General features: G+C 37.1%; 1 protein-coding gene across 1 annotated transcript in view; it reads left to right on the plus strand.

The window, feature by feature from the left end:
- Positions 1-10537, plus strand: part of GALNT2 (polypeptide N-acetylgalactosaminyltransferase 2) — a 69797-nt gene extending 59260 nt beyond the window's left edge. The window contains exons 11-16 of the mRNA XM_063307085.1: positions 26-152; positions 1661-1753; positions 2073-2156; positions 3130-3256; positions 7025-7144; positions 8213-10537. Of these exons, the coding sequence (XP_063163155.1) occupies positions 26-152; positions 1661-1753; positions 2073-2156; positions 3130-3256; positions 7025-7144; positions 8213-8368 (707 nt within the window). The 3' untranslated portion in view covers positions 8369-10537. The remainder of the gene's footprint in view (positions 1-25; positions 153-1660; positions 1754-2072; positions 2157-3129; positions 3257-7024; positions 7145-8212) is intronic.
- Positions 10538-21421: the final 10884 nt, after the last annotated feature.

Here is a 21421-nt window from a genome sequence, read left to right on the forward strand (position 1 = left end):
TTTATTGGTTATTTTCTGAATGCAGAGATTTCATTCCGTGTGTGGCAGTGTGGTGGGAGTCTTGAAATCATCCCATGCAGCCGAGTTGGCCATGTCTTCCGCAAGCAACATCCTTATACCTTTCCAGGAGGAAGTGGTACTGTTTTTGCAAGGTAATTTTGAGAGTCAATGAATGAATGAATTCATTCATTCATTCATTCAATTTGTATGGCCACCCATCTCAGCAAGTGACTCTGGGTGGTAAACAATCTTACAATAAATTTAAAACAAATTTCCATCATAAATACAAAAATTAAAATACACAGCAGGAGGATGTCACAGTCAATGGTAGTTAGCACAACCAGCACAACCCTTCACAAAATAGTGGAACACTTAACCAGAAAAATAGCAATTGGCAGAAATGTGCAATCTTTTTTTTGGAGTGGGGGCAGGTTATTTCTCTGCATTATAAAATTGCTTTTCAAACAGCAGAAGTTTGCAAGTAGTCTTTGATTAGTTTATTTGAAAACTTCAACATTATCATTAAAATTGGAAATATACTGTCAGAATAATGTAATGACCTAGACTATAACAAATCCCTTGGTGTTATAATTGGTCTAATATATTGTGTTTTTTAATCTGGAAACTGTTTCTAGAGACTGTGTTTATTGTACAGCATGCATGTGTTAATATATTCCTTTGTGATCTGACAAAGTGGTTTTTTTAAAAAGAGAAGAAGAATCAGTGTCTGTCCATCTTATATTCAAGTTCTATATAGATCTACCTTAATTATCTAACATTAATCTCTCCACCAGAATTGCTTAATAAGATGGCATTTGGCTAGTAAAATCTGAGAGTTGACTTTCATGTATCTGGAAGGCATCCTAGTTAGGGAAGTTATAGGATTTGGGGCATGCTAAGTGCTAGCTGGGAACAAAGGAAATCAGAGGTTGAGCAAAGGAAATTCAGAAATCTTCTGAATAGCCAGAAATGTGCTCCTCAGGCTTTAAAAGGTAAAAGCACATGAGGAAATGTGGACTATTGCATCCCAGTTCTTTCAGTGGTTTTGGAGTGACTTGATGGAAGAGGCTAGAAAAGACTATATAATCTGTTTTTTAATGTGAGCTGTCCTGAGAGCACAAATATGCTGAAGGCATAAGGTAACAGTGTCTAAAAAAATGAGAATGTGTCTCTGTACAAGATAAATTATTATTACTCTTATTAAGCCAGGAATTTGGAGTATGGAACACTGCTAGATGCACTCTTTAGTCCAATGTTTCTCAACCCTGGCAGCTTGAAGATGTGTGGACTTCAGCTGGCTGGGGAATTCTGGGAGCTGAAGTCCACACATCTTCAAGCTGCCAGGGTTGAGAAACATTGGACTAAAGAGTAGACACATCTTCAAGCTGCCAAGGCTGAAAAACACTGCTTTAATCTAAGTGTGGGGACAAAATAGAACAATGAGGAATTAATGGTCCTTCATGCTGTTTTCCTTCCTCAAAGACAAATCCTGAAGAAAGGAGCTAAGGAGTACCAAACCAAGAAATTGTTGTGCTTTTTGAGGTATCACTGTATCTTAATCTGCACAGTGGTGTCCTTAAAGTGGAAGGCTTTTCACTACCCAAAGTTGTAAAGAAATACCAGGGGACAAAATTAACGGTGCATCTTAAATTATTTCCAGAAATACACGCAGAGCAGCAGAAGTATGGATGGATGAATACAAAAATTTCTATTATGCAGCAGTGCCTTCTGCCAGAAATGTACCTTATGGCAAGTAAGTTCAGTCATTGCTTTCAGATATTTGAGGCTGCTGTCTGGAGGTGGCAGGGTGGAAATAAATGGTATTAAAATAAATATACAACCTTATCTTTAATCTGCTTAAATCGGAAGAAGGCAAGATGGTGCTTTGCCCATTTTTGGACTAATGCTGCTTGCTAATGGCTAGGGCAGCTGGAATGATGGGAACTGAGGTCTAAAAGTTACAGAGAATACCAAACTGCCAGCTTCTTGTTTAAATAATAGATGGCCTATAAATAATAGCTTTTGGAGTGGGGTAGTTTTTAGATACAATGAAAAGCTTTTTCTCTTAATAGTATTCAAAGCCGAATGGAGTTGAGAAAGAGACTTAACTGCAAACCATTCAAGTGGTACCTTGAAAATGTGTATCCTGAATTAAGGTAAGTTTTTTATGCACATATAAAATTGTTTCAACTGATGCTGGGCTGATAAATGTACTCTGAATTTTTTGTCCTCTGTGCCTTCCTTCTATCTCTTTTCCATCTGCCCTGATGCCTTCGTAACTTGGTATGTATATCAAGTAGCAAATAGCGTGATTAGGTGTTGGCTGTCTGCCTAAGACAGAAGCTATGGGCCGCCCACTGCTCATGGGCCATAGAGAGGTTGTTCTTCAGCAGCAAATTCAGTCAGTGGCCACATTCAGATCTGGGGTTTGAAGTAAGGAAGCATTTCTGCATTGTTAGTCATCCCTTTTTACCTCAGAGAGATGTAAAAGGCTCATTGGAAACCTTGATGATGGAGTCAGATAGTCCTTGACTATACAGCCAATGGTAGGAAGAGCCAGAACCGATGGTGGAGATTATTGCATAACTGTTAAGTATAATCTCATCATTTTTCTAGCTCTTAAATGTGGGAATTCATGAAAAGGAAGTAATTTTCAGGGTGCAAGTAAGAATGGATCCACAACATCCAGGGAACAAGTGGCACTGATGTTCATACGCAGTTAGGTCTATTTTCATTCCATTGAAAAATGGGTAATACTTTTAACCGAATCAGTGCAATATAATTTTCTCATAGCTTAATCAGCAGGTACTTTATGGCAGAATTAATTGTATGCTAAAGTAATCTTGGATAGTTTCTTTATCAACTGTGAATTTAAAGCCATGGAAGTTTGAGGACCTACTGATTGGGAAACTGCCTTTGTAATTGCAGGCTACTGTATATCATTGCTCTGTACATTGAGGGAAGCTTAGAAGGAAGTTTGGGGGTTTGGTGAGAGAGCTACTAATACGGAAACTCTGGGAAATGGTGGTGTATTGCATAGATGCGTATCTAAAATTGGTATCAAGTGGGATGAGTTTTAAAAGTTGCGATTTCGTTAGAACACAAAAGCTTCTCTCTTCTTTCTCTCAGGGTGCCTGATCACCAGGACATAGCGTTTGGGGCTTTGCAGCAAGGAACCAATTGCCTTGACACATTAGGCCACTTTGCGGATGGCGTTGTCGGTGTTTATGAATGTCATAATGCTGGGGGAAATCAGGTAAGCATAATAATGGATCAAGAAATCATCTCCTAGTTCATAAATAGCAGTGAAAAATCAGCTTGATTTCTAATTCTTTATAATACCCCAAAGGAAGTAGATTCATAATGAAATACGGCTTTTTGTGTCAATAAAAAAAATATTATTTGGGTGGGGGGAAGCCTAAGTATACTGATAAATTATTAAATGCCCATACGGAACTTTCACTAACTTTTTATTGAGTAATTCTTAAGCATGGAGTGAGGGAATGATTTATTCTATATGGCTGCTCACTTGCCAGGCGACTCGGACACAAATATATCATGAGACGAGCTCTGTTTCCCTCTGCACTTCCATGTGATGTTGTGATGCGGGTAAAAAGAGCACAGCTTGTGTTGTGTTTCCTCATTTTGGTGTCACCCTAGGCGTAGAGACTTAGGTTTATTGCTCTGCCTGTTGAAAAGCAATGATGATTTTTAATCCGCTTTGTATGTTGCATGGGTCACAAATGTTTCTGGTATAAGAGGAATACAATTATTTAGGCTGTGTGTTACATACAATAACATGTAATGCTTCTTCATTGAGGTAAAACGGGTTATCCCTTTTTGTTCATATATAATCAGATTTTATTTGCTGGAAACTGACGGGAACAGGATATCCTGGAATTAGCAGCATAAAGTAGTTTTTCGATCAGTCGTCAATTAAAGAAAAAAAGGAGCAGATTTCATTTAAAGTGAAATGTGGTTTTTTGTTGTCGTTGTTTTCATTATTTTTTTTAATTAGGTAAAAGAAACAACAAAAAAAGCAAAAACAAAGGAAAAGGAATATATATATATATATGAAATAAACTTTATATTACAAAAAAGGTTGAAGTGAAAATATAATGATTATGAAAAAATAAAAAAATAAAAAGGTTAAAACTGAAAGAAGAAGCATAGGGGAGGAAAAAAAAGGGAAAAAGCATTCTGGTAGCCCCCACTTCTTTTTCCCCCTTTCTGTATTTTTTCTCAACCAATAATTGCTACTTAAATATTTTTATACTATGCTTTGGACATCAGTGATTGTTGCTCATTTCTATTTGGTTAGTTTTGATTATTTCTAAGCGGTTTTTCTTTTTCTTTAAAAACCACATTCTAAGTGTCTCAGTTTGCCTTGCTGTGTAATATATTGTATATAAGGGAACCATTTCTGCTTGAGTTGGTTAGACTTCTGTGAATTTACACAATTTTTCCATTGCCACATATTCTCCAATTTTAGTTTCCCAAAATTATTCTCTCAGCATATATCTTAATAAATAGTGATGCTTTTCATTTATATTATCTGGGATCATACCTAATAAAAATGAAGTGAAGTGAAATGTTATTGCCCATTGCACCACATTTGACATTTTCCCAAGAAACTCCAGAAGGCCTGAGATGTGCAAAGAGTAGATAAGTAGACATTGATGGTTTCCAATCATAAGTAAGTAGTACCAGGTAGTCCTTGCTTAATGACCACAATTGGGACTAGAATTTTGGTTACTAAGTGAAGCGGTCATTAAATGAATCCAACCTTTTTTGGTTTTATGACCTTGTTTGCAGTAGTTGTTCAGCGAATCACTGGGGGGGGTTAAGCGAACCACGTGGTCATTAAGTGAATCATGTGGTTCCCCATTGATTTTGCTTGCCAGAAGCTGGCTGGGAAGGTCAAAAATGGTAGTCACGTGACCATGGGACACTGCAACAGTCATAAATGTGAATTGGTTGCCAAGCATCCAAATCGTGATCACGTGACCATGGGGATGCTGTGATGGTTGTAAGTGTGAGTACCGGTTGTAAGTCAGTTTTTTCAGCACTGTTGTAAGTCACTAAATGAATCACTAAATGAACGGTTGTTACGTGAGGACTACCTGTAATCAAGGCATGACAGAGAGGGCTGAAACATCAGGCTATGGTTCTATGTGTATTTTAGAGATGGAGAGAATGTTCAGTAGAAATAAGCTTGGATGTGTATTGGGTCATCTTAACAGTTTTCGTAGGAAAGTGAATATAATATTTGACAGAAAGACCAACAGTTGTCTCCAGGCCTATCCCGTTTCTTAGTGTATTATTGAAGCAAATAGAAACATGCTTTTGACCTGCACTTCTCAGTTGCATGGGTTTGTTTATTCTCTGAATGAAAGATGGGTACAATGATCATATTTACCTGAGAGGAAGATTCCCCCTCCCTTATGAATTCCTCTGAAGGGGAAGTACACCTTGACTTTTGCTGAGAAGAAGAGCAGATGCTCTGAAGAAGAGCGAATGGCTGCAGGTTTCTCTAGCTTGGATGTCTTTTACTTAGAGTGGGGAGGGGGCTCATCCCTGCTGCTTGCCTAGCTTCTGACATCAAAACAGCACTTCTTTCTTGCTTATTTCCTTCCCTGTTCAGTGCTTGCTACTTCTACATCTACCTCTCCCGGCATCTCCATTTTCTTTTCCCCTCTCTTCTCTTTTCTCCCCTTCCCGCTATCCTGCCCCCTCCTCCTCCTCTGTTATTTTGGCCAGAAAGGAGGAGGAAAGTGCTTTTCAGCTGGAAAGAGGGAAGAAAGTATTTTTCTTCATTCTTCTGGTGAAATTAGCTTGTGGTTGGAGAATCAGTTGTAAATGGGAATCAATTAACTTTATACATGGGGTATTTTATTTTACGGGCAATTAATCTTAACCAATAGATGATCATTCAATTAAGATTAATTAATGTATCATTCTGTCTCTCCCCTCTTTTAGAGTATGGCTTCTGTTAGGTATATATACACACCTAGATGTATGCACGCACAAATATACAATACATTACATTCATAGACCTTTACTGTGGTAGAGGGATTGATTTCAGCTGGAGCAGCAAACCCAAACTGACATGGGGGAATGAGGAAACTGAGCACTGCATAAGGTTTTTGTCTGAGTTTTCTTTCTTTTCTTCTGGAGAGAGGTGAATGGCTAGAAGGGAAGACAATTTAGACTTGTCTTGTTATTTAGTAAATATGATAATATGGATGCTATTGTGCCATAGCACCAGCAGATGGTGGTATGTGACAATTGTTTCTAGTTAACCTTAGGAGATTGCTGCCCCTCCATAAAGAAGTGAATACATAAATATAAACAAATTCAGATCTAATATTGAGCTTCCAAAGAAATATGTTATCTTTTTCTTTTCTCCCAAAAGAAAAAAGGAATGCAAGGTACCAGCAGTGTCGGATGAAGTCAGACATTTACTTTACTTATTTACTGTTTTATTGCTTTATAATATAAAATACAAATACTAGCTGGGTGCAGTGGTATTTCTGCAATTTCTAAACTAGAAATTGTTAACACTATGATGGTTTAGATAAGTTAAACCTTTAAAGATTAGGAGAAAAAAGTTTATATCAATGTTAGATATAGTTTCTAAAATGTTAATAAACTTAAGGTTGTCTGAATTATACAATTAAAGCTAAATATTACAATGATAATAGAATTGCAAAATGCATTAAATTATTTTATAATATTAAAAACGGTTTCTATCTTTGAGCTTAATGCTTAATACCAAGTCTCCATTGTACTGTTGTTTTGTACTGTTTATAAATCTTAAAAGAAAAAAAGAGCTGCTTGGAAAAGTAGGTACTTGATTTCTAACTTCCCCCTTTATTTCTTGAACATTTCATCCTTCATAGATTAAGTGAGCTTTCCCCACATAATAAAAATTGGATAGTTACAAGGCAGGATTAAAAGAGATGGAATGATTGCAGGTACTGTGTACATGGGTGTAATTCTGTGTCATTGCTTTATATTCCAGGAATGGGCCTTAACAAAGGACAAGTCAGTGAAACATATGGATTTGTGCCTTACGGTTGTAGATAGAGCTGCTGGCTCACTCATAAAACTTCAGGGCTGCAGAGAAAATGACAGTAGACAGGTCAGTATCTGGAGTGCCTAGGAAGGAGGCAATGGCAAACCACTTCTGAAAAACTTTGCCAAGAAAACTGCAGGGACTTGTCCAGGCAGTCTCCAGAATTGAACATGATTGAATAGATTAAAAAAAAAATTCAGAGGACTGAGACCTTCGGATCCCTCAAAGTGACACATCTCCAGTCCTATTTCCATCAGTTTGATGGTGGAGGTTGTTCATAGAAATCAAGCTGCTGGCTGGCAGCTTGTTTGCATGGACTGCATATATTTATGAATTAGCACTATCTAATCATACTGTTACGTTAAGCAAACTGCAGAGGTTAAATAGCCAGGTTTTCTGACCAGTACCACCACCTATTGCCGTACTGGGGCAAGAAATATTGTTGGAAAATCAGAATTATGGACTCAACTCCGGAGTATTAACAATCATATTATCAGTTGCATTTCAGTGCAAAAGTTTTCATAGTTTAAAACTTTTTTTTAATAGTAATTATTTAACAAATAATTTATATTTGTTGCCTTCTGTAAAACAAAAAAAAAGGAGTCTGCAGCTACCTTTGGTAGCTTTATCTTTTGAATAATAATAATATTGATAATTGTTTACTATTTATTAATTTAACTATTTTTTAGCTTTGTTATATACTGCCCAGAGTCACTTGTTTGTGAGATAGGTGGCTATATAAATTTGACAAATAAATCAGAAATCAGTATTTCTTACTTACTTGTCAAATCTAGTTTAAAAAGTTTTAAACTAGATTCTAAGAAGAAAACTGCAAACTGGACAGTTTTACAAAATTTTTGCCTTACCTAAATATAGGAAGGGCTTTGGATGTGGCTTGAAAAATTTTGGTGTGTTTGTAAAAAAAGAAGAAGAAGAAAAGCAGGTGACATAAAGCTGTGTTACATTTGTAGACACTTGAAAGTTTGAGAGCTTGAAACTTGTTTTCCTTTAAATGGAAGCTGGATGGTTTGGAGCCCATCTAATATGCCCTATAATAGATATCTTAGAGAATAACCCTAGGAATATTTTTTAATTCATATTTATCTAATCTGGATACCTTTTTTTTTCTCCTAGAAATGGGAACAAATAGAAAGCAATGCCAAACTGCGGTACGTGGGCAGTAACTTGTGTTTAGACAGCCGAAATGCCAAAAATGGTGGTCTGACTGTTGAAGTCTGCAATCCTTCACTGTCGCAGCAGTGGAAGTTCACACTTAATCTACAGCAGTAGAAGGGCTTGCACAGAAGTACTGTCTCATTTCCTAAACCTTGGGCAACATTTTGATTGCATTACTGATACTTTATATACCTCAGTATTCCATCTTTGTCTGAAAGTGGGCAACAACGAAAGTGAACATAAGGAAATCGAAGGAACTGGGGATCCTGTGATCATCTGATCAAATATAGCTGAAGCAGTGCTCACCCCCCTCTTCCATCAAGGCTCGTTGGCTCCTCTCCAGCTTCAACCTAATATTTTCAGAGCAGATGATTAACCTCCTTAGAAACCACAGATAGATAGTAGAAACCTGCTTTCAACACAGGGAGGGGAGGGCACACTTGGCAGGGAAGTGGCTTGAAGAATCTCATGAGCAGTCTCCATTTGCATAAAAATAGGTGTTTGTGGTTTCCAGCAATCAAAGCATCATTTGGAAGGTTTTGCCATGTATACTTGGTATATTTGACCATGGACTTTTCTATGATGAGACTCTAGATATAAACATTATATATAAATATAAATAAATATATATATATATATGTATAAAATATATATTGTCAAAATTTACAACTTTCTATCAATTTTTCATCATCCTGTAATTTATCAACAAAGCATTTTAACACTTGACTGGAAAGTAGATTGGACAGTTGTAGAAGAACAACATTTTGTGAAGATGCAAGTTTGTGCTGCTGCATTGTGTTCACGCAAACACTGGATGCTTCTGCTTTGTAAAGTGTGCCTTTTTTTTTTTTTTTGCACTTCGTTCTCCTGAAAGTGGCCAGACCTCTGTTGCAGGGGTTGGTGGAATGGCAGAAAGAGGCTTGCACGCTTCATCTCACCAGCATTGTCACCTTCAGTTCAGGAATACCTGCCATGTGCTCTGGATACCTGTAAACTCAGCATATTTGTATTAAGCAACTCTAGACTACCTTACATTTAAAACTAGGTTTAAAAATGCAGCTTTGGAGCTTTGGTTCTTGGTTTCTCCTCTTTGCTGTGTTTTACTCCGTTTAAAAAGTTGTCAGAATGACAGATAGCACAAGACCACAAGTAGCCTTCTTGTGAAATTACGAGCAGCCTATTACTGATGATCAACATTGCAGCTGTTACACATCTGCTCTTGGATATCATGGTTTGAGGTTTTCTCTGTATCTTTTCACTATGCCTCAAAATGGAACTGTAGAAAATAATTGGAGCGGAAGTAGAACATTGGAAGTGATTGTTTCATTCTGCCGTTTTTATATCATAGCAATGTCATCTCTGCATGTGTTTTCTGCATCAACTTTTTTTAAACACAACTGACATAAGATTTTAAACAGAGAAATGAAAATATTCATAAAATACTGCTCTCCCCAATGATTACAAAAGGACAAAGGTAAATTATTATGCAATCATTTCTTCACAGTGTTCGTCTTCTGGCTATGTGATTTGGGAGAATTCTATAAAGTGCATTTTTCCATGATGGCTACAATATTTGCTGCAAAAAATGGGTGTCTTTCCATTCAAATGAGGACTTTAGTTTTGCAGTGTTTCAGATAAGCCAGTGAACATTTGAATTTATATGGCATGCTTGTGGTTTCTGTTGATACTGTATTGAGATACTACAGTGTTTTAATCAAGAACGATGTTTCCATTGATGGGGTGAATGTGAATATTACCCTTTTCTAGACTAAATTTGCCTCCCCATGATTAAAACGTCTCATGTAAGTATGTCCTTGACAGGAAAAATAGATAAACACGGTCTTTGTCTTTTTTGAAATTCATTTTTTAAGGCCACCCAAGTCATGAGATGAAGGTAACATTCATTTGTAAAACTGGGTCATTGAGGGAGAGTACTGAAATGTTTATTAGGTAGCCAACTAATTATAATCCAAGATTTCTGGGGAAGAACTTTTTGGGGGAAAGGAAGCTAAATTGTGAAGGTTTTTGTTTTTTTAATGGGTAGAAGCTATCCAGTAAATAGCTGATTCTGAAAAGCTACTATCTTGACTAATATTTAAGCAGATGTGTTAGCAGGATTTCCAAAAAGTCTTAAATGTTAGCTACGTGTTGTATTCAAGTTCTAGAGATGAAAGTGGTAATTAGGTATGGACGCTGGATCAGAAAATACAGTAATGTGATGCTAGCGATGTTTACATGACACAGTGTGCCAAAGTTATTTACTGTGACTTCATTCTTTTTTTTTTAAACAACTATGGATTTCATGTGTATTGTACCAAGCACTGCTTTTGCACACCTCCTTGTGAGTGCAACATACTAAAGAACCTTGTTGAAAAAGATTTTGAAATGAATTGAAGATATACAGAGGCAGTCAGTGGTGGGTACTGAATTTAGATACAAGAAATAATCAAACCCTCCCCTTGATCTTTTTTATTGTAAACTACCAGGAAACTTAATAAGCAGTTACCATGTCATCTCGGTCCTAATCTTTGCTACTTTAAAGCAAAAATGATGGTGGTACATGTACATTTCCTTTTACAAATTAAATGTGGTTTAGAAAATTATTTCTGTTGGTTCTTTAAAATCTGCTGTACAGAGCTTGTACTTTGTTCATTTTATAGATGGAAACCATCCTTGAAAAATCTGTTTGTTTAACTTAAGAAAATAAATGCTTTATAGATAAGATAGCAAGGTTTGCTGTCATTCTCTCTGTGTGTGCTCAACACCTGGTCAGAATATGTGAATATCTGCTTGGTTGGTCAGCTCTCTTTACATTGTCTTTTATCTGCAGTAATGTCCACAGTTAACAATGGACTTGGAACTTGGAACAATTTTGTATTTCAGGTGCTTCACAGGTAGTTGGCAAGCTGTCTTGTGGGGGCGGGGACTTTAAAAATGCAAGCTTTGGCTGTATTTGGAGCTCCTGTGATTGGTTTTCTTCCATTTCACCAATTACATGTTTCCCAGTTTGGAACTGATCCAGGTGAGTGTTTTACTGCTGAATGCAAATGTTACATTGTAAGCAGAATTCTGAACGAGTGGGCACAAACTTCTCTTAATACATCTATTTCTACCTTGATTTTGTTTAATTGTGTTAAGGGGTACTTAACAATCTGCATGCAATTTAAGTGGCATGAAAATATCGCCAAACATAATTTTTATTTTCTAAAGATTAGAATGATCAGTGAAACATGGTATTCTCATCAATCACTTATGCCAGTACAAATTTAAGAAAGTTGATCTCAGTGTTGTAATTTTGAAAATAAATAGGCAAAACTGAGATTTGAAATGAAAGAGCTTTAGTTTAACCTTTATTATCATGTTAGCATAGGTGTTAGATTAATCATGGTGGGCCTTACAGTCTGTGCACACTATCATAGCTGTTTACCTCACATGATTATTGGTTTATTGAAAACAATGTTCAGCTAAGTTTCTTTTCCTAAGTAAAACAAGTTTAATCTGAAGACACAGGCTTGTTTATGCAACTGAATTCTACTTCAGTCTGCAAAGCATAAAGCGAAATACGATTTGTTCATTTTATTTCATTGTGAGAGTTACTAACTTGTTCATCTTTGACCCTGTGAATACAAATATATAGGTATGCATTTCTTGTTGAAAGCATGTTAGATTTCAGCAGTTGAATTCTGCACTTAGGGAATTGGTATGGGTGAACTACTTTTGTAAATGGAAGTGTTATAAATTTATTAAAAATAACTTACTTCATGGAAGTGGGATGGGAAACAATAACTGGAATCCAGCAAAATAAGAAGACAGTGGTGTAATATTTGGTTTGTCTTCTAAGCAGTAAGTCCTCATAGTTACAATTGATTCCTGTTTTGCTTTTCTTGTTGCCACCCTACTTCTTATGCAATTGTGTCATGTTCATGAGCCTTCAATGAAAAACCATTGTCCTTGAGTAACCTGTTAGTAGCACTTCCAACAAGCAGGAAATTAATGTGTCAGATACAAAGGGTACAAAGCTTTGCCTTCCTGCTCTAAATATTGTGTGGTTGAGCAAAGAATAATTGTACTTTTTCTCGCCTAAGCCAGAATTGGGTGCTTTTTATGGCTGTTTTATAATGGAGCTCCTAAACCAACAATTGCAGACATACGACTCATGGGCATGGCCCACTGAATTAATTTATTGGAATATAAGGTGAAGTCATTTTGAAGTATATAAAGCTTGACCTGAAAACTTTGCAACAAAGAGGAAATTCGCTTTTTGTTTGTTCCTAAAAGTGCCACAAATCTTGATCTTAGTAAAATCCAGCATCCTCAAAGACCCACTGTAAGAGGTTGCAATGATACATATACATGAAACAATTTTTTCTAAAGGTCTTTTGAAATGTTTCATAATGATTAAGTACTTCCCACCCCCATATTCATTATGATATACCCTTAAATATGCAAATAGGCTTTGCTAGTGTAGGTATCATTGAGTTTAGACAGTGCTCTACTATTTTATACCTAGAATCAACATGGAACAGAGTTACTGCCAAAAGCATTAAATTGACTCCATACTGTAGGTAAGATACTATTTGAACCAAGACATAGTTCTATTTTACGCTTTCTTGAAATAGAAATCAAAAGATTTCCATTTGCTGTACAAATCAGAAGGATTCTGGTAGCATCTTTCCAGATTAATATATTAAAAGAACAAGTTTTTGTGGGCCACAGCTCACTTCATCAGATGGAGTGACTAGACTGATGTTGGATTTAAATTGGGATAAGGTGGAAGCAGGGGTGAGGGGAGGAGAGAAAGAAGACAGTGGTTGTATCAGATGCAGGTTACTTGTGGGGCAAATTACATGTACCTTATCAATTAACAGTTGTAATGTGTTAAAAATCCATTGTGTTTGTTGAGACCTTCTGGGATAGCCTGAAACCTTTTGATGCATGTAAGTTTAGCAATCTGTTGTTCAATTGTGCCGCCCACTTCCTTTTTTCCAAGTAGACGGCTACTTTGAGATCTGTCATGGAGTATCCTGGAAGACTGAAATGCTCTGATACTACTTGGTCCTTGTTTAGAGGCCTGATATCAAACCTGATTCCATTAATTCTTTTGCACAAAGTTTGCCCTGTTGGTCCTACATAGAATCTAGACGGGCATTGCTGGCACATCCTCTTATGTAATATATGCAGTCATCTGCCAAATTTAATAAAATTCATTAGTCTGGAAAAGTGCTATCTCTCCCCTTTTGATTTTTGGCTATCAAAAACTAACCTGGTTCTTCTACAATGTCCACTTGCTGTATAATATTTAAGACTGCAAAGAATTATTGGCATGAAATACAACCTCCTTAAGGTATTAGATGGGATTTATCCTGTTGGTTTATTGTGTTTAATCTTATTATCTAAATAACATGATTGTGGTATTTTTTTCTCTGAAGGTTCAGTAATTCTGTTCCCTAAAATGCTCATTTTCATTTTTTTAACAACTGTCTTCCTGTGTTTAACTCTGAAAAAATAATTATTGTTCCTATAAGTATCCATTGTGGCTATTTACTTTACCTGTAATAAAATCATAAAGGTAGAAGATTAGTGCACCAGGCAAGGATGGTTTACATCCAAGGATTCTATGTATGCTGAAAATTCTTTAAGCATATTTATATGTACTAAGACATGTAATTTTGAAAGTGAATTACATAAACATAGGGAAGGAGCAAACAGCTACGACCAGTAATGAATTATTCCTTTCAGGACTGTACATTTCTCTCACATCCAGTCCTCAGAGATTTCCTTTAGAATGTAGGTGAGGCATATAGGTAAATATTCTTCACTTAATGTTGAAAAATCACTGCGAGTGGTAACACCAAGCTGACCTTGGCTGATCTTGAAGAAGGCTAAGAAGTATTGGACCTGCTTAGTACTTGGATGAGAGACTATCAGAAAATCCCAGAATTATATCCTTGACTGGGAGATTTGAAAAAGCAAGCAAACTGCAAACTCATCTTGGAAGAAGGTACAACCTCCATATTCTTGGAACAAATCAAGAAAAGGAAAAAGATAAGTAAGAAAAAGAGGTGATAAATGGTACCTCCTGGCCTTGTTTAGACATGTCGGGATTTAGGCAGTGTTGGTTTCTCCTTCTTGAGTGACTCCACCTCCATCAGATTATTATGCCTAGGTGGAGATTTGCTACATCATACTTGCTCTTCAATCTCTGTATTTGCTACTGTGATATACTTTGTTTCAAGGGTTTGAAAGGGACAGCAGGGATTGCTTCTACATCAGAGAAGCAATTGAAAACTGGTAGTGGGGATTGTAAACTTCTTTAAAGAAAGAGGAACAAGATACAAATTGGAAATACAACTTGTTACATGCTCAAACCTTAATAACAATCAACTTGGAAACCTGGTTTGGTACCAGATTTCAGCTCTGAGGCTTGCAGTGTTACATATTCAGCATGCATTCAGGCTGTGCATCTCACCAAGAAACCTGAACCTGAATATTTCTCTTGTTGTTAAAAAAAAAAAACCCAAGTAACAAATGGTGAAACTTAGTTTTTCATCCCAAATATAATGGGCAAATTTTGAGAGCTAGGATAAAGTCTCCCTTAAGTCAAATTTAAAAGTTGAATTGCTGGAGGAAGGTTTTAATTCTCTGCAAAAGAGGGTGGCCATCCAAATAAAAAGTTGTCTCCCTTCAGTTAAGGTTGACTTCTGCACAGAAACCAACTCTACATTGGTTTCAGGGCATCCTGTTTGCCACTGCCTCCTTCCAGGGTGACTTTCCAGGATCACCCAGTCAACCCTACAGCCTAGTCTCCAGGTCTTCAGAAATGCTATCCAAACCTGATCCTACTTAGCTTTTTCAAGTTCAGCTAGGACCTGCTATGACATTTTGAGAGATCCCTTTTGTTACATTAGACCAGCCTTTCTCAACCTTTTGACTCTGGAGGAACCCTTGAAATACTTTCCAGGCCTTGGGGAACCGCTGCATATTCATACTCAAATATGGGCCAGAAGTTACAAAATTATTATATTTGTTTCATGTGTAGGCCTGTATATATGCATTAACAGTGCTCTTAAAATAAAGAATGAAACTTACCTCTTTAATGTAAAGTTGCCTGAATTTGAAATAATTTTTTAAATAAATCGTGATCTCCCAGGGAACCCCTAGTGACCTCTCGCAGAAACCCTAGGGTTCCACAGAACCCTGGTTGAGAAACCGTGCCTTAGAATGACAATGAGTTGTATTTAGTGTTGGCTTTTGTGTTAAAGGGCTTCTGCTCATGGAAGGCAGGGCATCCAATGTTCCCCATTTCCTCTTACGTATTGTAGTTTTGTAAATATAATGGTTAAGGTGTTGGAGTAGGATCAGAAAGACCCAGGGTCATGTTCATCCTCAGCCATGGAAATTTGCTGGGTGACTTTGCATCAGACATTCTCAGCCCAACTTACCTTGCAAGGTTGTTATGGGTACAGAATGAAGGGAGATCTTCATTTAACCTCTCGAGCTCCTGGAGGAAAGGAGGAACGTAAATCTAAAATAATTGCTATTCCAAAATCTCTGAATCTATGGAATTAGGATTATGCTGAAATGCTGCAGGAGGTAAGGGATAACTGATTTCCCCACGTAGTGTAACAAAAGTGCATTCTGCTAGACAAAAGCCACACTTCCAATCCAGTATATTTGTATTGATCATTCTATTTGTGATTGTTATAAATAGTGCTGCTTTAACAAGTGGGGAGGGAGAAATCATGCCTTGTTGACATTTTCTATATTGCACTCTCAGATCTGATGCACGATTGCTACTGCCTTTGGCAACAATAGAGGTTCATTATGAATGTAGATTTTCAGCCACTTCCCAGGATATTTTTAGCTAGCTGGCATGGATCAGAAAATTGTAATAGCACTTCAAGCAATCACTTTTTGGATTCAAAACTCATAATTTAGAACAGCTGTTGACTTGATGTTTCCAAGTTAAAGCTATCAACTTATGTATTACTTTATTATTAAAGGGGCAAATGTAATTTATTTCAGGGGAGAATAGAACTTTGTTTCTAACTGAATGAAGTTAGACACTGATGAAATTCCAGTTTTTTGAATTAAAATTTGCCCCTCAATCGATTTCTGAGATTTTGAGTGCTTCTGCTACTTAATGCACTGTTTTGCAAGGACAAAAAGATAGGAAGACATAGCAAATGATGTTGGTGTAGAGTACAGTTAGTTAGATTTCCTTTTATTACCTACCTTTCATTTCTTTTGCTCACAACTTCTTACTCTTTTTCTGCAATGTACTTAACATTGTTTATCCTGAGAGGTAATAGCATGATGAGTATGTAGGTTGGCCTCAAAGAATAAATGTCACTTCTTATTGATAGCATGTTGATTCAGATTGATATTAAGCACTATTATAAATTTTAAAATAAGTCACATAAGAAGGATGTCATTTAATACAAATATTGCTGCATGTCCATTTCATTTTGCACAGTCCCTGAGCCATAACCTTGTGGCTTAGATTCCTTTTCTATGACCCAAATTCCTCCCTCACCCCAGGAAAAACAAGACAAGGAAAACTAATCTGTAATCTATATTTGACTGTATTTCAAAGTTGTTGACTGTAAGACAAACCTTGTGGAAGGAAGGAAAAATCACATGACATCAGAGTGACATTATAAATCCATTGAGTTGTGTTGTTACCACATTTCACATTTTAGAATTTAGCTCATGGTATAGAAAACCTCTAAAAATTTATTGCAAGCGTGCTTTTGTGTAGAACAAAAAACAGTCACAAAAATTTAGGTCCTCACTTGAACCAGCGAGCCAGAAATACAGATGGGAACCTTACTCATGTGTAGGGGCTTCCACACAAGCATTTCCTGAATAGGTGCATAAATCAATAATTATATATTTTTCTGAACCCAAATAATAAAACAGCACTGCACATTTAATTCAGCACTGACATAGTTTAACAAAACCTCTTGTTCAGCACACTTTGGGAAGGAAGCTTATGACTGAAGTTCAGCCACTGATGGGTGTATTGTGAGCAGAGTTGATCACACACAAATTGCTGAACACACTTTTCACAATAACAGCACTACACTAGTGTACTGGATATTACTTCATTTAATGACATGTAAGTTGCAAAAGTGGAAAGGAAAAAACTAGCTCATAGGGCTTCCCTTCCAAATATTTATTTCCTGTATGACGGCTTGGCCTGTTTTACTGAAATCAGCCCCCAAGCACTTGCTGTTTTGTGTTGACCAATAGTGCAGCAGCCTTAACATTGTAGTATACATAGATGGAGGGGACCTGGGCCATTCCTGGCTTAGTTCATCAAAGACCTCCTGTATTGATGGCTTTTTTGGAGAGGAAAAAAATGAGGTCTCAATAACCAGAAAAGTTCAGCATTTCCTAAACCAGTAAAAGATAGATATTCAAACTACTTTCACAAAGGTGTGAGTTCTAAATTGATTGATTTGGACTTCTGCATGCTTCTAATTCATGTCATCCTTCACGTTTTCTAACCAATTAAACAAGCTTCAGTTGTAATACTATAGATAGGTCAGTTTACCTAGACTGTTTATTTTTGTCTCCTCTAAATTTTCTTTCTGTTTTCAGAATTGAAGCTTCTTTTTGCTATGTCAGTTTAAAACAAAAAGAAAAGAAAAAAAGGCTGAAACATGAAACAATAAACAAGTTAAGCTGCAACAACTATTTCAATCTCCCCCCATCCTACTCCACTTTGTGGTGGAATGCAAGATCTTTGTTAATTGTACATGTTAATGCAGGTTAATATGCAAATGCCATTTCAAAATTATTTTGAGAATAAGTAATAGGAGTTAAGAACTCCCAGAAGAATGGGAAATTGGCATTTCCCACTGGCCTTTCTGCTTATCAAAATGGCTACAAATATACTGATCCATGATCAGAAAGGCAGGTGCACTTCCATCTGCTGTGCAGGAATGTTATTTTCTACTCTGCATCCCACCTACACCTATAATTTTCTTTTCTGTAATCTTTCAAGAGAAGGAATTTTTAAAAATCTCCTCAGATCTTGCCATGTCCAGCTAGTCTTCTGCACAGAAGAAACAAGAAGTTGGTATTCTGAACATCCACACCTATTTAGCTCCCAAGATGCACATTACCACCCAGCAGAGAGCTATTTTCATTTCATCCAACTAATTAATATGCTGCCTGAGCCCTGTATCTCAACTCTCGAGAAGAATTGGGATGACAATTCTCTTTTTTAAATTAGATTAAGCCAATCTAGTTGGTACAGAATGAGACCAATATCCAATCTTGTAAGAAGTTTTGAAGACCAGTGTTTTCAAACTTAAAATGTTACATGACCTGGTTTAGTATCTCTGTTCTACTTCATTAAAAAATACGTGTAGATTTACACACTTTTTACAAAATCTGTGATATTTAGTGTCACTGAGTGATTGTTATCATATACCAGGATCTCACTGAGCTACAATAAATGTACAGGAAATATGTAGTGTGCCATGAAAGGTCCAATGTGTGCACTATGCCTGATACCTTTGGGGTGGGTCTACATGCCCCATTGGATAGCTTTATGGAAGGCTCACCGTCACAGTGATTTCCATCAATATACCCTGTCTCAATATGGGTGGTGTTTACACAGATGAATGCATAAATCAATATCCCAAGTTCGGTGTTCAGGAATGAATACATTCTCAACTTGAATACTTATATAGTCTGCTGTTACGTGTTAGGATGCTATATCCTAATCTAAGCACTGGCAGGAGAACTGAAGGGCAGTCTATAAATCTATAAGATAAAAATTGCTGTTAAGAATCAGTGACAAATCGGGGGGGAATTGGCATACTTGGGGATCCTTGCACAGAAATTCTAAAATTCAAGAAAAGTACAAGGAAGAATGCAATACAGTACAAGTTCACATTTTGTAAGGATGAAGTGTTATTGGTATTATCCTACATAGCCAGGTGAACATGGGATACAAGCCCTCCTGCTGAATATTGCTAGTCTGTACAAAGAGTGCTTAGGGAAATGTAGGCATAATTGGTAAAATGAAGTAATGAAGACTAATGATTAAGTAAGAGTTCAGATTGTTGAAACACCTCTAGATCAGCCTTTCCCAAGAAGAATAGTTGCCCATGCCCTCCAGCTATGCTAAAGTTGAGGAAGGCTGATCTATATTAACAATTCAAGCAAAGCAATGAACTCTTAATGAATGGAAAGAATTTAACACCACAGTAGATAAGTCACCAGGAGTAGCTAATTCTGTAAGAAGCCTGGTGCATTAAATGGAATGGAGTTGCTTGCTAAGGAGTGGTCCTTGATAACTTTAAGATGTGTGGACTTCAATTCCCAGAATTCCCCAGCCAGCATGTTGGGGAATTTTTTTTTTTTTTTTTTAGAATTACTGTCCTTCTGTAGAAGTATCTAATGGTATGGATTAAACAAGTAAAATAATGATATTGCACAATTGATTGTGTGTCACTAGAGGACTGTAGATAACAGTGATTTCTAAATGACATCTCAATTGTTTAAAAAATGATAGAAACAATATACAGTATACTCACAGCAAAGAAAGGGAGAACCCAAGAGTTGTTAGCCTTCCTCAACCTGGAATCCTCCAGATGTCTAGGACTACAACTCTCATTATTCCCCACATGACAATATTCCCCACATGACAATATCCTACTGGGTGAGAGAACAGGAACTGTAATTGAATATATCTGGCCAATACTGTGGCTAGAAAAGTGGTGTAGTGTCTGGGTTATATTATGTATTACTTTGACAGTTGTTCAATATAGTGTGGCAGAGCTGCAATAGATGAATGCTTTGACTCAATTGGTCATGACTGTCATGTTGTGAGCAGCAACTGGTAATTCTAGAGGGATGATGCCCATATGCATCCAAAGATGTATCTAGCTACATCCATGACACTTGAATATACCTGTCAGTATAGACTGGAGATGTATCTATGGATTTATGTATCTTTCTGGACCTGGTGAATAGACTTAGAAGATGAAAGCAGTTCACTGAACACAGGTTGCTGTTTTGCCCTCTTCTCTTATTGTCTTACTAATCAATAGCATTTTTAGCAGCATGCAACACAACGATAAGAGCCTTGTGTGGCGCAGAGTGGTAGGCAGCAGTATTGCAACCAAAACTCTCCCCACCACCCGAATTCGATCCCAGCGGAAGCTGGAGTCCCAGGTAGCCGGCTCCGGTGACTCAGCCTTCCATCCTTCTGAGGTGGGTAAAATGAGTACCCGGCTTGCTGGGGAAGATGACGACTGGGGAAGACAATGGCAAACCACCCCGCTATAGTCTGCCAGGAAAACTCCATGAAAGCAGCATTCCCCAAAAGGGTCAGACATGACTCAGTGCTTGCACAGGGGACCTTTCACACCAACACAATGATAGTTTTGTTATTTCCAATCCTGCATTGAGTGATACCCACTTGTGACACTGGATAAAATTCTTGTTGACTGACCACAAATAAGACCACCTCTCCCTGTCTCTCAAGAACGTTGGCCAGTAATGATTTTTGTCTTGATGGGCATGAAAACAACTGTTCCCAGCAGCCTACAGAGGAGATAACTATATACTGTAGATCGTTACATAAAAGGTGTTACATTGACATCATCTCTGTGGTGGCCATCCCAAATCTCTCCTTCCAGATGTGCTGGGCTGTAACTATTAAAAGATTATGAAAGTAATACTTAAACACATCTCCACATGTGTGACAACTTGCTTTATAAAGGAACATCATCTCTGTATACTTAAATTATATCACGCAATGGAATGCTACAGTCAAGCTCTGTATTTTCATTGTGTGCAATTTCTTCATGTCCACATGCAGCTAGTAGCCATGTGATACTCAGCACTTCTTGTGCTGAAGTGGAGGCCTGAAAATTTTTTGGATGCTTTGGAATTGGTTCATAATAAAATTTTAACATGCAAATGTTTCTGATTGTCTAGTAATTATTTTTTGTCTGAAAAATGTCTAGTTTGTCATAAACTGCAAGGCAGCAGGATGCCAAAACAATGAGTCAGAATGAAGCAATGCTTTGGGAGAAAGCTGGCTGAGGAGACTGACGCTGTGGAAGACTGCTAACTGGGCAAAAGGGGAAAACATTGTCATAACTTTTTGGCAGTGACTTCATGAGCAGTATTCATTCCCCT

The sequence above is a fragment of the Candoia aspera genome, chromosome 1 (genome assembly GCF_035149785.1).
Source record: "Candoia aspera isolate rCanAsp1 chromosome 1, rCanAsp1.hap2, whole genome shotgun sequence".
Lineage (NCBI taxonomy): Eukaryota > Metazoa > Chordata > Lepidosauria > Squamata > Boidae > Candoia > Candoia aspera.